At 35.1% G+C, this 17,135-nt stretch overlaps 1 protein-coding gene across 8 annotated transcripts in view; it reads right to left on the bottom strand.

The window, feature by feature from the left end:
- Window positions 1–16,097: 16,097 nt before the first annotated feature.
- LOC127878913 (uncharacterized) overlaps window positions 16,098–17,135 on the bottom strand; it is a 134,738-nt gene continuing 133,700 nt past the window's right edge. For all 8 annotated transcript variants that reach the window (XM_052425455.1, XM_052425453.1, XM_052425459.1 and 5 more), the window contains one exon: window positions 16,098–16,757. In XM_052425455.1, the coding sequence (XP_052281415.1) occupies window positions 16,609–16,757 (149 nt within the window). In that variant the 3' untranslated portion in view covers window positions 16,098–16,608. The remainder of the gene's footprint in view (window positions 16,758–17,135) is intronic.

The raw sequence follows: 17,135 nt of genomic DNA, 5'->3' as shown, positions 1-17,135 counted from the left end.
GTCAGGTTAAGATGCTCTATTTTCCTTGATTTGACTTAACATCACTGTGATCATACAGTTGCGCACAATCTCAATAATAATGTATGGAACAAGAAACCGTCAGAGACGGGTGATGCTCCCCAAAGGCTTTTTTTGTCACAATATTGCACTATATATTCAGATAAAATGAAACGTCTTGAGAGCAAAGTACTTGGGGGGACAATATTTTTTTATAGAAAATTTCAAAGGGCCATAACTCTGTGAAAAATCATCCGACCAGAACCCGCTGATAATATACACATCTCCTCTTGCCTCTTGGTAGTGAAGCTTCCCATAAAGTTTCATTGAATTCCGGTCATTAGTTGCTGAGAAATAGCCCGGACAAAAATGTGCACGGACGGACACACGCACGGACACACGGACGGACAGACGAAGAGGCGACTATATGCTCCCCCCAAAATAAATTTTGGGGGAGCATAAAAATGGGCATTGTTTATCTATTCATTTGTTTGTCGTAATATTCATGTGAATTCTCCAAAAGCCAATGTATTGGCCATTTCTCAGGCATGTGCTAATGACTTTATCACATTATCACACACCAGTACCGCGCAACAAGGCGCCGTTTTATGTTAACGGTATTGTAACTCAAAGCTTAAAAGAACGAATGGACGTTTGCATTAGCTATATGCTGATACGCACTATTACATTAGAAACTTTGATCAATTTCACGGTGTTAACATGCTCGAGTTTTCTTTTCGTACTAAACAGTATTGGGATTCTATAGTTACAACCTAGATTTTTGTCACACACGTGACGTATTCCACCACACGCTGAATTGACACAGAATATTTTGCATGCTGTCTTCACAAAACAAGAGAAGCTAATTTATGGCGATTTTTTAGAATTATTATGCCAATATCATTTATGGCCATTTTGACCTCTGAACCCTTGAATTCTTTCGTATGACACGCCATCCAATAACTGTGAAAAAAATTAATGTGCAGTCATTTTAAAATCTAGAAGTGAATGACATAGTTATGGCCCGGACAAGCTCATTTATGGCCGTTTTTGACTTGAACCCCCAAGTTCGACCTTGACCTTGGGGATATCGACGTAATTATTTCGCATGACACACCGTCCAATGATTGTGAACAAATGTACCGAGTAATTTTAAAATCTCACAATGAATGACATAGTTATGGCGAGGACAAGATCATGTATGGCCATTTTAGACCTTTCAACTCACAGTGTGAACTTGACCTTGGAGATATCGACGTAATTATTTCGCATGGCACACCGTCCATTGATTGTGAACAAATGTACCGAGTAATTTTAAAATCTCATAATGAATGACATAGGTAAGGCCCGGACAAGATCATTTATGGCCATTTTTTACCTTTGAACTCAAAGTGTGACATTGACGTTGCAGATATCGACGTAATTTTTTCGCATGACACACCGTCCAATGATGGTTAACAAATATGCCAAAAGATTTTAAAATCTAACAATGAACGGCATATGTATGGCCCGGGCAAGCTCATTTATGGCCATTTTTTACCTTAAAGAGTGACATTGACCTTGGAGTTATCGACGTAATTTTTTCGCATGACACACCGTTCAATTATGGTGAACATAAATGCCAAATAATTTTAAAGTCTCATAATAAATTACAAAGTTATGATCAGGACAAGTTAACTTATGGGCAACTCCAAGTATAACCTTGACCTTAGAAATATGGAGGTAATTCTTTCGCATGACACACCGTCCCATTATGGTGAACAAATGTACCTAGTCATTTTAAAATCTAACGATAAATGACATGGTTATGGTCCGGACAAACTTTCGGTTTTAAACGCATTAAGTGACCCCGTGACCTTGTTTTTGTCCCGGCCTGACCCATACTCAAACTTGACCTAGACATCATCTAGATACAACTTCGATCAAGTTTGGTGAAGATTGGATGAAACTTTCGCGACAGACCGACCGACTAAGTGACTCCTATATAGCCCACATTACCACTGGTAATGGGGGTATAATAAAAGCAATGCTGTATAATAGAAAATTCACTTATAATTGTAATTTTCATTTCATTATCGTAAGCATTCCCAGATTATCAAAAGCCTCGGACGTGACCATTCCTCTACACGCAGACATGTACTCGTGAATGTATCATATCATTACATACTGGTACCATGACAAAAAGTACTAAGATTATTATATATTATCCCCAATAACACATTATTCCTACCTTGGCCTTGATTAGGATCTATTCGTTAATCACGCCAACAAATTGAGTACCTTCATGTTGCTGTCCAAACAGTTATAACTAATTGCTCAGAACTCTTAATACTGTAAATTAGCAGTTGAACGTGTCCATTTCTCCCAGCACAGACATTTGCTAATGACTGTATCACTTTGTTCTTAAATGCCCTTATTATAATGATGTTAGGAATGCATTAATTCCGAAATATTATAGAATCCGGCCAAATATGTTCAAGTTTATTAAACTATTTAATAGCTCAAACAAAACTGTATTAAGAAAGCTAGCCATGTATTGTTTAACATGCTTTAAAATAAGAGAAAATGTCATATATATATAGTGTTAAATAGAAATACATTTTTACAAAAAATAAGGTTTAAAAATATGTAATTATAACTATATTTGTAAACCTATATGCATAAAATTGTGTGACCACTGTGTATTAAACCCATCCATGCACCATTCTCACGAAATATGTTCACGAACTATGTATATTTCGTGTTCATTTATATTATTTATTCTTTAAAATGATGTGTGTTTTTGTGTGTACTTCAACGCATGCTGTTATTTATATGTATGTTAATGACGATGAGCTTCACATGCTTAAGTCAAAAATAAACTATTCTGTTATGTTCTGTTCTGTTCTGTTCTGTATCGCATTATCACATACAGGTACCGGGAATAATAAGCACACTCGTACGTTTATCTTAGAAGAGTTCAGTGCAAACGCATTCATAAGCATGAGTTTCTTTTCGCATTTCTTCTCTCTGATTTGTCTAATATGTCATACTTATGTCAGTAATAAATATCACCTTCATCTATTTGAAAAGTAATGTTTTTCACCAACTAGACTGTGCAAATGAGTGGTGTTATTACCCTCATATTATCCTCCAATCTTGTTCGAGACGGTTTGTCTGAAGAAATAATGCTCCGTTGACATAAGCTTTGTGTTGCACCAAACATCACTGTGATCATTCAATGATAAGACAATCTCAGCAGTGTTCAGTGGAAAAACAAAACCTTTACAACTATCAATTAACATTGCATTCCTCAAGTTTTTCCCCAAGAGTAATTAAATCAGCAATTTGAATACGCCCTTTTTTTTCGTTTCGCTGAAAACGGTACTGGGATCATAAAATATCACCTTAATGACGTAATATTCTCATGATTTCGGCAAAATCAAAAGAGGTGCAATTACTCCCAGCAAATGCAGGTGTGAATGTCTTTATCACATCATCACGTACTGATTCCAGGGCAAAGAGCAGTAAGTTTATTTGATCTTTTTCAGTTGGTTGCCAAAATAAACGCGATGAATTACTCAGAATGCCTACGACTGTACCGTCGACGTGGCAAGTGACCATTTTTCCCAGCACAGGCATGTGCTAATGACTGTATCACATTATCACAAACAGGTGCAGGGAGAAATAAGCACTGTCGTATGATTACAGTCTTAGCTTAAACAATATATGTAAATGTGTATTGCATAATCTCATGGCTGCCTTATATTATAGTTAAATACTAAGTTAACTTAATTACGTTTTGAACTAGGGTGTTGTGTCCACAAAATGTTTGTTTTGCTCCAAGCATAACCGTACCCATTTGATGAAAAGACAATCTCAGAAGTGTTCATTGCAAACGCTGAAATTCATAAGCATTAGTTTGCTTTCGCATTTCTTCTCTCTGATCCGTCCCATATGTAATACATATACCGGTAATACAAATCACCTTCATCGTATTTAAAACAAAATGTTATTCATAAACAGGCCTGTGCAAAAGTGTGATGCTATTACTCCATATTATCCTCCAATATTGTTTAAGCTTGTTTGTCTGAAGAAATAATGCTCCGATGACATCCGCTTTGTGTTGCACCAAACATCACTGTGATCATTCAATTAAAAGACAATCATAGCAGTGTTCAGTGGTAAAACAAAATCTTTATAACTATAAATTCACATTACATTACTCGAGTTTGTTTTTCCCCAAGAGCAATTAAGTCATCAATTTGTTAACGCTCTGTTTTCATTTCGCGGAAAACGTCCTGGGGTCATTAAATATTATTTTAATTTCGTTTAACTCTCATGATTTCGGCAAAAGCAAAAACAAGGACATTTTCTCTCAGCATAAACAGGTGCGAATGCCTTTATCACATAATCACGTACTGATTCCATGGCAAAGAGCACTAAGGATATTTTATCTCTTTCAGTTGGTTTCCGAAATTAACGCTATGAATTGCTCAGAATGCCGACAACTATACTTTCGGCGTTGCAAGTGACCGTTTCTCCCAGCACAGGCATGTGCTAATGACTGTTTCACATTATCACAAACAAGTACAGGGAGACGTAAGCACTGTTGCATGTTCCTGGTACCGTTAATGACAGCTAACACAACTATTTAACGTCTCCGCCCGCTATATTTCCTCTATTACATTAATTACTAGCATCAATTCCATCATGTTAATAACTTAATATGCTTAATTTTTTTCTTCCTTTCACTTAACATCACTGTGATCATGAAGTGACACATAATCTCAATACCAATGTTTAGAAAACGAGTACATTTTTATACATTCATTTTGATGTCTTAATATTCCTGTGAATTCGCCAAAAGCCAAGGAAGGGACCATTTCTCCCAGCACAGGCATGTGCTAATGACTTTATCACATTATCACACACCAGTACCGCGCAAAAAGGCACCGTTGTATGTTCACGGTATTGTTACTCAAAGCTTAAAGGGGCCTTTTCACAGATTTTGGCATTTTTTAATTCATTCATTAAATGCTTTATATTGATAAATGTAAACATTGGATCGTAATGGCTTCAGTAAAAAATCAAGAATAAAATTAAAAAAAGGAAAAGAACATTGCCCGGAGCAGGTTTCGAACCAGTGACCCCTGGAGTCCTGCCAGAGTCCTGAAGTAAAAACGCATTAGCCTACTGAGCTATTCCGCCGAGTACACATACTTGGCGTATTTTATACCTTATATAAGCAATCTTCGTAGTTTCACAAAATTTAACGACAAAAACAGAACTATCCAAATTATTCAATCGTTTCGCGTTGCAACGCTTTATAATTTTTAGGTTTTAAAATCGTCAAAAGATGCATATAATGGCTATATTAGACCATGGTAAATGTTCAGTATTACTGTTTCCTCACAAATATCATAACTAAAACGAAAATTTGCGAATCTGAAACAACTTTTTTCAATTTTGTCAATTTACCAAAGCGTGAAAAGATCCCTTTAAAAAAACGTATTAACGTTTGAATCAGCTATACCCTGATACGCTCTGTGACATTAGTAACTTTGATCAATTCCACTTTTTTTACATGCTCGTGTTTTCGTTGCTCACCTTCACAGTGCTGTGATTCTATAGGTACAAATAAAAGAACTGCTTTATAGTAGAAAATATTATTATTGTAATCTTCATTTTATTGTCGTAAGCATTCTCAAGATTTATCAAAAGATAATGAAGTGACTGTTCCTCTAAACGCAGACATGTGATCATGAATGTATCATATCATCACATACTGATACCAGGACGATTAGTACTTGGGTTGTTTTATCTTTCTGTGGGTACTCCCAATATCAAATTATTCCTACCTTGGCATTGATTACGACTTATTACTAAATCACTACAACATATTGTGTACCTTCAGATTGCTTTCAAAACAGTTACCACGCGATGCTCAGAAGTCTAAATACTGTAAATTAGCTGTGGCATTTCTCCCAGCACAGGCATGTGCTAATGGCTGTATCACATTATCACATACATGTACCGGTAAAAATAAGCACAGTCGTACGTTTATCTTAGAAGAGTCCAGTACAAACGCATTCATAAGCATGAGTTTCCTTTCGCATTTCTTCTCTCTGATCCGTCTCATATGTCATACATATATCGGTAATAAATTTCATCTTCATCCATGTCAAAAGAAATGTTATTCATCAACTGTCCCGTGCAAATGTGTTATTTTATTAACCTCAAATTATCCTCAAATCTTGTTTGAGATGGTTTGTCTGAAGAAATAATGCTCCGTTAACATAAGCTTTGTGTTGCACCAAACATTACTGTGATCATTCAATTAAAAGACAATCTCAGCAGTGTTCAGTGGAAAAACTGTCGCAATATTCAGATAAATTCGGCAAAAGCCAAAAGAGGGGCTATTTCTCCCAGCACATGCAGGTGCGAATTACTTTATCACATCACCACGTACTGATTCCAGGGCAAAGAGCAGTATGGTTATTTGATCTTTTTCAGTTGGTTTCCAAAACAAACGCCATGAATTGCTCAGAATGCCTACAACTTCACCGTCGACGTTGCAAGTGACCATTTCTCCCAGCACAGGCATGTGCTAATCACTGTATCAAACTATCACAAACAGATACCGGGAGAAATTAGCACTGTCGTATGATTACGGTATTTTAACTTAAACAATATATTAAATTGTTTATTGCATAATCTCATGGCTGCCTTATATTATAGTTAACTACTAAGTTAACTTAATTACGTTTTGAATTCGAATGCTGTGTCGAAAAAATGCGTGTTTTGCTCCAATTATTACCGTACCCATTCGATGAAAAGAAGTGTTCAGTTCAAACGCATTCATAAACATGATTTCCCTTTCGCATTTCTTCTCTCTGATCCGTTTCATATGTCATACATATATCGGTAATACATATTACCTTCGTCGTATTTCAAAAGGAATGTTATTCATAAACTAGCCTGTGCAAAAGAGTGATGTTATTACATCATATTATCCTAAAATCTTGTTCGAGATGGTTTGTCTGAAATCATAATGCTCGGTTGGCATAACCTTTGTGTTGCACCAAACATTACTGTGATCATTCAATTAAAAGACAATCTCAGCAGTGTTCAGTGGAAAACCAAACCTCTACAACTATCAATGTACATTGCATTCCTCAAGTTTGTGTGTACGGGGATCATTTAATATCAATTAAATGTAATATTCTCATGATTTCGGCAAAAGCCAAAAAAGGACTATTTATCTCAACTCACACAGGTGAGAATTAATTTATCACACCATCACTTACTGATTCCATGGCAAAGAGCACTAAGTTTATTTTATCTTTTTCAGTTGGTTTCCAAAATTAACGCTATGAATTGCTCAAAATGCCGACAACTATACTTTCGGCGTTGCAAGTGGCCATTTCTCCCAGCAAAGACTTGTGCTAATGACTGTATCACATTATCACAAACCAGTACAGGGAGAAGTAAGCACTGTTGCATGTTCCTGGTACCGTTAATGAAAGCTAACACAACTATTTAACGTCTCCGCCCGCTATATTTCCTCGATTACATTAATTACTAGCATCAATTCCATCATGTTAATAACTAAATATGCTTTATTTTTCTTGCTTTCACTTAACATCACTGTGATCATGAAGTGACACATAATCTCAATACCAATGTTTAGAAAACGAGTACATTTTTATCCATTCATTTTGATGTCGTTATATTCCTGTGAATTCGCCAAAAGCCAAGGAAGGGACCATTTCTCCCAGCACAGGCATGTGCTAATGACTTTATCACATTATCACACACCAGTACCGCGCAAAAAGGCACCGTTGTATGTTCACGGTATTGTTACTCAAAGCTTAAAAGAACGTATTGACGTTTGAATTAGCTATACCCGGATACGCTCTGTGACACTAGTAAATTTAATCAATTCCACCTTTTTTTACATGCTCGTGTTTTCGTTGCTCACCTACACAATACTGTGATTCTAAAGGTACAAATAAAAGACCTGCTTTATAGTAGAAAATACGCGAATTATTGTAATCTTCATTTTATTGTCGTAAGCATTCTCAAGATTTATCAAAAGATAATGAAGTGACTGTTCCTCTAAACGCAGACATGTGATCATGAATGTATCATATCATCACATACTGATACCAGGACGATTAGTACTTGGGTTGTTTTATCATTCTGTGGGTACTCCCAATATCAAATTATTCCTACCTTGGCATTGATTACGACTTATTACTAAATCACTACAACATATTGTGTACCTTCAGATTGCTTTCAAAACAGTTACCACGCGATGCTCAGAAGTCTAAATACTGTAAATTAGCTGTGGCATTTCTCCCAGCACAGGCATGTGCTAATGGCTGTATCACATTATCACATACATGTACCGGTAAAAATAAGCACAGTCGTACGTTTATCTTAGAAGAGTCCAGTACAAACGCATTCATAAGCATGAGTTTCCTTTCGCATTTCTTCTCTCTGATCCGTCTCATATGTCATACATATATCGGTAATAAATTTCATCTTCATCCATGTCAAAAGAAATGTTATTCATCAACTGTCCCGTGCAAATGTGTTATTTTATTAACCTCAAATTATCCTCAAATCTTGTTTGAGATGGTTTGTCTGAAGAAATAATGCTCCGTTAACATAAGCTTTGTGTTGCACCAAACATTACTGTGATCATTCAATTAAAAGACAATCTCAGCAGTGTTCAGTGGAAAAACTGTCGCAATATTCAGATAAATTCGGCAAAAGCCAAAAGAGGGGCTATTTCTCCCAGCACATGCAGGTGCGAATTACTTTATCACATCACCACGTACTGATTCCAGGGCAAAGAGCAGTATGGTTATTTGATCTTTTTCAGTTGGTTTCCAAAACAAACGCCATGAATTGCTCAGAATGCCTACAACTTCACCGTCGACGTTGCAAGTGACCATTTCTCCCAGCACAGGCATGTGCTAATCACTGTATCAAATTATCACAAACAGGTACCGGGAGAAATTAGCACTGTCGTATGATTACGGTATTTTAACTTAAATAATATATAAAATTGTTTATTGCATAATCTCATGGCTGCCTTATATTATAGTTAACTACTAAGTTAACTTAATTACGTTTTGAATTCGAATGCTGTGTCGAAAAAATGCGTGTTTTGCTCCAATTATTACCGTACCCATTCGATGAAAAGAAGTGTTCAGTTCAAACGCATTCATAAACATGATTTCCCTTTCGCATTTCTTCTCTCTGATCCGTTTCATATGTCATACATATATCGGTAATACATATTACCTTCGTCGTATTTCAAAAGGAATGTTATTCATAAACTAGGCTGTGCAAAAGAGTGATGTTATTACATCATATTATCATAAAATCTTGTTCGAGATGGTTTGTCTGAAATAATAATGCTCCGCTGGCATAAGCTTTGTGTTGCACCAAACATTACTGTGATCATTCAATTAAAAGACAATCTCAGCAGTGTTCAGTGGAAAAACAAAACCTTTACAACTATCAATGTACATTGCATTCCTCAAGTTTGTGTGTACGGGGATCATTTAATATCAATTAAATGTAATATTCTCATGATTTCGGCAAAAGCCAAAAAAGGACTATTTATCTCAACTCATACAGGTGCGAATTACTTTATCACATCATCACGTACTGATTTCATGGCAAAGAGCAATAAGTTGATTTTATGTTTTTCAGTTGGTTTCCAAAATTAACGCTATGAATTGCTCAGAATGCCGACAACTATACTTTCGGCGTTGAAAGTGACCATTTCTCCCAGCACAGGCATGTGCTAATGACTGTATCACATTATCACAAACAAGTACAGGGAGAAGTAAGCACTGATGCATGTTCCTGGTACCGTTAATGAAAGCTAACACAACTATTTAACGTCTCCGCCCGCTATATTTCCTCGATTACATTAATTACTAGCATCAATTCCATCATGTTAATAACTTAATATGCTCTATTTTTCTTGCTTTCATTTAACATCACTGTGATCATGAAGTGACACATAATCTCAATACCAATGTTTAGAAAACGAGTACATATTTATCCATTTATTTTGATGTCGTAATATTTTTGTGAATTCGCCAAAAGCCAAGGAAGGGGCAATTTCTCCCAGCACATGCATGTGCTAATGACTTTATCACATTATCACACACCAGTACCGCGCAAACAGGCACCGTTGTATGTTCACGGTATTGTTACTCAAAAAAGCTTAAAAGAACGTATTGACGTTTGAATCAGCTATACCCTGATACTCTCTGTGACATTAGTAACTTTAATCAATTCCACCTTTTTTACATGCTCGTGTTGTCGTTGCTCACCTTCACAGTACTGTGATTCTATAGGTTCAAATAAAAGAACTGCTTTATAAAAGAAAATACGCGTATTATTGTAATCTTCATTTTATTGTCGTAAGCATTCTCAAGATTTATCAAAAGATAATGAAGTGACTGTTCCTCTAAACGCAGACATGTGATCATGAATGTATCATATCATCACATACTGATACCAGGACGATTAGTACTAGGGTTGTTTTATCTTTCTGTGGGTACTCCCAATATCAAATTATTCCTACCTTGGCATTGATTACGACTTATTACTAAATCACTACAACATATTTTGTACCTTCAGATTGCTTTCAAAACAGTTACCACGCGATGCTCAGAAGTCTAAATACTGTAAATTATATAGCTGTTGCATTTCTCCCAGCACAGGAATGTGCTAATGGCTGTATCACATTATCACATACATGTACCGGTAAAAATAAGCACAGTCGTACGTTTATCTTAGAAGAGTCAAGTACAAACGCATTCATAAGCATGAGTTATCTTTCGCATTTCTTCTCTCTGATCCGTCTCATATGTCATACATATATCGGTAATAAATTTCATCTTCTTCCATGTCAAAAGAAATGTTATTCATCAACTGGCCCGTGCAAATGTGTTATTTTATTAACCTCAAATTATATTCAAATCTTGTTTGAGATGGTTTGTCTGAAGAAATAATGCTCCGTTGATATAAGCTTAGTGTTGCACCAAACATCACTGTGATCATTCAATTAAAAGACAATCTCTGCAGTGTTCAGTGGAAAAACAAAATCTTTATAACTATTAATTTACATTGCATTCCTCAAGTTTGTTTTCCTCAAGTGTAATTAATTCAACAAATTGTTGACGTTCAATTTCGTTTTGCGAACAACGGTACTACTGTCGATATATTCAGATAAATTCGGAAAAAGCCAAAAAGGGGCAATTTCTCCCAGCACAAGCAGGTGCGAATTACTTTATCACATCACCACGTACTGATTCCAGGGCAAAGAGCTATATGGTTATTTGATCTTTTTCAGTATGTTTCCAAAACAAACGCCATGAATTGCTCAGAATGCCTACAACTTTACCGTCGACGTTGCAAGTAACCATTTCTCCCAGCACAGGCATGTGCTAATGACTGTTTCACATTATCACAAACAGGTACCGTGAGAAATTAGCACTGTCGTATGATTACGGTATCTTAACTAAAACAATATATAAAATTGTTTATTGCATAATCTCATGGCTGCTTTATATTATAGTTAACTACTAAGTTACTTAATTACGTTTTGAAATCGAATGCTGTGTAGAAAAAAATGCGTGTTTTGCTCCAATTATTACCGTACCCATTCGATGAAAAGAAGTGTTCAGTTCAAACGCTGGCATTCATAAATATGATTTTCCTTTCGCATTTCTTCTCTCTGATCCGTTTCATATGTCATACATATATCGGTAATAAATATCACCTTAATCGTATTTCAAAAGGAATGTTCTTCATAAACTAGCCTGTGCAAAAGAGTGATCATATTATCCTAAAATCTTGTTCGAGATGGTTTGTCTGAAATCATAATGCTCGGTTGGCATAAGCTTTGTGTTGCACCAAACATTACTGTGATCATTCAATTAAAAGAAATCTCAGCAGTGTTCAGTGGAAAAACAAAACCTTTACAACTATCAATTTACATTGCATTCCTCAAGTTTGTGTGTACTGATATCATTTAATATCAATGTAATGTAATATTCTCATGATTTCGGCAAAAGCCAAATAGGACTATTTATCTCAACTCATACAGGTGCGAATTACTTTATCACATCATCACGTACTGATTCCAGGGCAAAGATCACTAAGTTTATTTGATCTTTTTCAGTTGGTTTCCAAAATTAACGCTATGAATTGCTCAGAATGCCGACAACTATACTTTCGGCGTTGCAAGTGACCATTTTTCCCAGCACAGGCATGTGCTAATGACTGTTTCACATTATCACAAACAAGTACAGGGAGAAGTAAGCATTGTTGAATGTTCCTGGTACCGTTAATGAAAGCTAACACAACTATTTAACGTCTCCGCCCGCTATATTTCAATGCGCTATATTACATTAATTACTAGCATCAATTCCATCATGTTAATATGCTCTATTGTTCATGCTTTCACTTAACATCACAGTGATCATGAAGTGAAACACAATCTCAATACCAATGTATAGAAAGCGAGTATATTTTATCAATTCATTTTGATGTCTTAATATTCCTGTGAATTCGCCAAAAGCCAAGGAAGGGGCCATTTCTCCCAGCACATGCATGTGCTAATGACTTTATCACATTATCACACACCAGTACCGCGCAAACAGGCACCGTTGTATGTTCACGGTATTGTTACTCAAAGCTTAAAAGAACGTATTGACGTTTAAATCAGTTATAAGCTGATACGCTCTGTGACATTAGTAACTTTGATCAATTTCACTCTTTTTACATTCTCGTGTTTTCGTTGCTGACCAAAACAGTATACTGCGATTCTATAGGTACAAATAAAAGCACTGCTCTATAGTAGTTAACACGCGTATAATTGTAATCTTCATTTTATTGCATGAGTTTCCATTGGCATTTCTTCTGATCCGTCTCATATAATAACAATCTCTTTATTTTCCGAAGGTAACTAATTAAGACAACACATTGATACAAAGTCATGCAAACAGTTTAACAATGGTAATCTTATTTTCAATGAGGCCTTCAAACAAGTATGGTATGTATAATGCATTTCTGCATTATAATGCGAACATGTAGACTTTGACGGACATAAGAGTACTGTAACAATTTTATAGAAGTGTCATAAAAAGAAACATATACATATATACATACATATACCGGTAATAGAGTTAACCTTCATCAATTTAAAAAGTTATGTTATTAATCAACTAGCCTGTGCAAAAGTGTGATGTTATTTCCCCCCTATTACCCTCCAATCTTGTTCGAGATGGTTTGTCTAGAGAAATAATGCCCCGTTGGCATAAGCTTTGTGTTGCACCAAACATCAATGTGATCATTCAATTAAAAGACAATCTCAGCAGTGTTCAGTGGAAAAACAAAACCTTTACAACTATCAATTTACATTGCAATCCTCAAGTTTGTTTTCCCCAAGAGTAATTAAGTCAATAATTTGTATAGACCCTTTCGTCGTTTCGCGGAAAACGGTACTGGGATCATTAAATATCACGTTCATGACGTAATATTCTCATGATTTCGGCAAAATCCAAAGAGGGGTAATTTCTCCCAGCACATGCAGGTGCGAATGACTTTGTCACAGCATAACGTACTGATTCCAAGGAAAAGAGAACAAATGTTATTTTTTCTTATTCAGTTGATTTACAAAAACGCAATGAATTGCTCAGAATGCCTTAAACCATACGTTCGACGTTGTAAGTGACCCTTATTCCCAGCACAGGCATGTGCTAATGACTGTATCACATTATCACAAACCGTTGCAAGGAGAAATAAGCACATGTGTATTATGTATATTATATTTGTATATTTGTATATAAAAACTTCGGTGTTGCAAATGAGCATTTCCCTCAGCACAGGCATGTGCTAAAGACTGTTTCATTTTATCACATACAGGTAATAATAGTACTGTATTGTGCTCATGGTTATGCTTATACAAGTTAAAGATAATGTTTCTTTCGGTATATGACAAAAGTAGCTGATGTGAATTTCACGACATTTAGGTGCTCGTTTTCGTTTCTCGCCAAACAAAACGGTGATCATATACTAGAAGTTACATATAATCACAATACTGAGTATAAGAATATTTAGGAAATGTTTTATCAATTCGTTTATCTGGATGCCATTTACGTCCAAAGAATTCTCCAAAAGAAATGGAAATGACCATGTACCCCAGCACAGGCATGAGCTTATTACTGAGTCACATTATCACACACCGGTACCAGGGCAATTAGTACGAAGGTTATTTTATCTTATTTCAAATATAATAGTATTCATACATTGGCCTTTGTCTTTTTAATGACTTATTAGTTTATTCAACACATAATCTTTTTAAACCAGTTTGTTTTCCAACAATCGCCAAGAAATGTTTAGAATTTGCAACAATTAACTTTACATCTTTAATAAACCATTTCTCCCAGCACAGGAATGAGCTTATTACTGTATCACATTATCATAATTATACAAGTGCAAGGGAAAATGAGCACAATCGTATGTACTTGTTATTGATACCGAACGCTTTAAATAACTATATAACGCTTAAGTTATTTGAGCATACAATTTTTAATAACCGGACAAAATATTGAATCTCAAAAAGAACATTATGAGTCATTATCGCACACAGTTACGGTAGAAAAAGTATTGGTGCTATTTTCACTTTTAATTGCAAAGAAAAAAGTATCTACCATCATGTTCCCTTAAACAACACAACATTATTGTCTGGTCTGGATAATATTTTCCGTAACGTACCTACCTATGTTAACCCAAGTGGACTCTCCCATCCTTCTAAATTGGATCAATTTATTTCCAAAATTAGGGATGTCTAGTATATTTATTTCTATATTTAGAATATTTCTTACAGAAATTCCTTAAAGCAAACATATTAATTATGATAGTACGCATTTAGTCGAAATTGCAGTTTTCCTTACTAAACAGTATGGTGACAAAAACAATACTGTGATTATACAAGCTACAATAACCACATTCCTGTTTAATAATAAACTTACCTCGCTGCGAATGTGATCCGATAAAAGTTCGATTGCACATCCTTTAACTAGCAATTCATAGCATCAAATTGAGATTTTAAGTATATACATTAACAAAAACGTCATTCGTTTTTACGTGCAAAACTTTTACCTGTTTTATCCACATTCAGCATTCAAAGAGAAAATGTGTTTCGGTTACTTTAAGGCATTAATTTTAGAGATTTTTTGTTTGCCTTTCCAAATATATTATATAACTTCGAAGTTCTTTTGCTAACGCCGTTTTTGTGTCTGCTGTGAAAAAACTTTCTTTATATACAAATCGTCTTCCTGTGGCATGCAACAATCTTCATCGTCATCTCATAATTACTGAGGAAGCTCATACAGTTTGTAGTCAATTAGTAAATTAATTGATCTGACACCTAATGAAATTGCAGAGATTATTATGAGTAAATGGTGAATGTTAAATTAGGGGAAGTAATTAATGAAAGTGTTAATTTGTATGTTGTTAGGCGGCGGTCGGCCTGCATTCACGTAAACTATCATAAAGACAACAAATCTTAGAACGGCTTTCTTGTATTTAGTATTAATATTTGGAATACGATGAAAAACACATTACAATTATAAATTTAATTATTCTCCCAGACACAAAAAAGGATTTGAACTTTTTTCAAATAGTTGCTAAATAAAATTTTATATTATTGAAACAAAGCTAAATTTAAAAGCGAATACAGTAATATAATTAACAATAAAAAAGGTATGAACATTGTTACGGAGTAGGGGCGATTTTAATGTTGTCGATTAAAAGTAGTATGTTGATTTTCTTCACGAGATATAAATGTTCCATGATCAACCTTTTGAATTGTCATTAAATTATTACTTACAGTGTGCTTTTATATTTCGAAACTAAGGTATACAACCGGAATCCATTTATTTTACTTTATAACATTTATTTTAGTTTTTTTTAATAAGGCAAGCACAAATTACTTCAGATTTCATGAAACGATGAAAAAGGTTCGTTTTTATAAACAACATTCAAATGGCACTTTGTGTTATAACAAAAACAATTCAAAACATTAAACGTTTATTTTGAAATGTGAAACAAGGATATATTTATCACAGTTGTCATAGAAATTATAAATAAAATGTTCCATAATTTACTTTCAATTAGCGGTACATGTGTAATGCAATAAATATATTTGTATGAAGCAAACCCAACACAGATATGTATTTGTGTATTCAACAAAATAGTAATAAACTATTACGTGTAAATGCGATCAAGCAACATACATCATACCATATTGCAATTCTTTATAACATCATACTCTTCATGGTGTATTCAATTTGAAGTCATCTAGAAAATATGTATCTACTGTCTTCATGGTAATATTAATACAAGCAACAGCATCTATTTCAGTCATTCAAAAAAGCATGTACGTTAAATGCACACAAAAAGAAGAAACACACAACAAAAACATCAAAAGCATCTATACAACTTAAGACCAGCCATTGAATCGAAAGTTCAAAACTGAACAAAAAGCATACAAGGGCATGAATCAATGTGTTGACACTCTTTAAAGAGTTATTTCCCCTGGTTGAGGTACTCAATTCTCCCCTGCAGCTCAATAGCCTGCCGGTAGTCACTGATAGCAGCCTCTTTCTTGCCAAGTTTTCCCCTGACGTCTGCTCGCCTCTTCAACACGAGAGGATCGTCAGGCTGGAGGTCCAGGGCTGAAGTCATGATTGAAATGAGTTTAGTTTGAATCTATTTGAGCCTTGTTCTAGGAAAATTGGGCTTAATGCATGAGCGTAAAGTGTCATAAAAGATAAGCCAGTGCTCACACAGTCTTATAAGGGATGACACTTTGCTTTTCTTGTATTTTTTGTTTCAAGGAAGTTTCTTCTTTCTAAAATCCATCTTAGGCAAAAAGTGTCATCCCTGATAAGCCTGTGAGCACAATCCAAATTAAGCACATGGATTAAGCCCAGTTTTCTCAGAACAAGCCTCATGTAGTTTACCTTAATGGCATTGAAAGCCTCAGGCTTATTGAGACGCTCTTTTGAGTCTGTTTCATAGGTAGAACAAGAACTTGGAGAAGATAGAACTGT

Source organism: Dreissena polymorpha, chromosome 4 (assembly GCF_020536995.1).
Source record: "Dreissena polymorpha isolate Duluth1 chromosome 4, UMN_Dpol_1.0, whole genome shotgun sequence".
Taxonomy (NCBI): Eukaryota; Metazoa; Mollusca; class Bivalvia; order Myida; family Dreissenidae; genus Dreissena; species Dreissena polymorpha.
The sequence above is the reverse complement of the archived record's forward strand: the minus strand, read 5'-3'. Positions and strand labels throughout refer to the sequence as shown.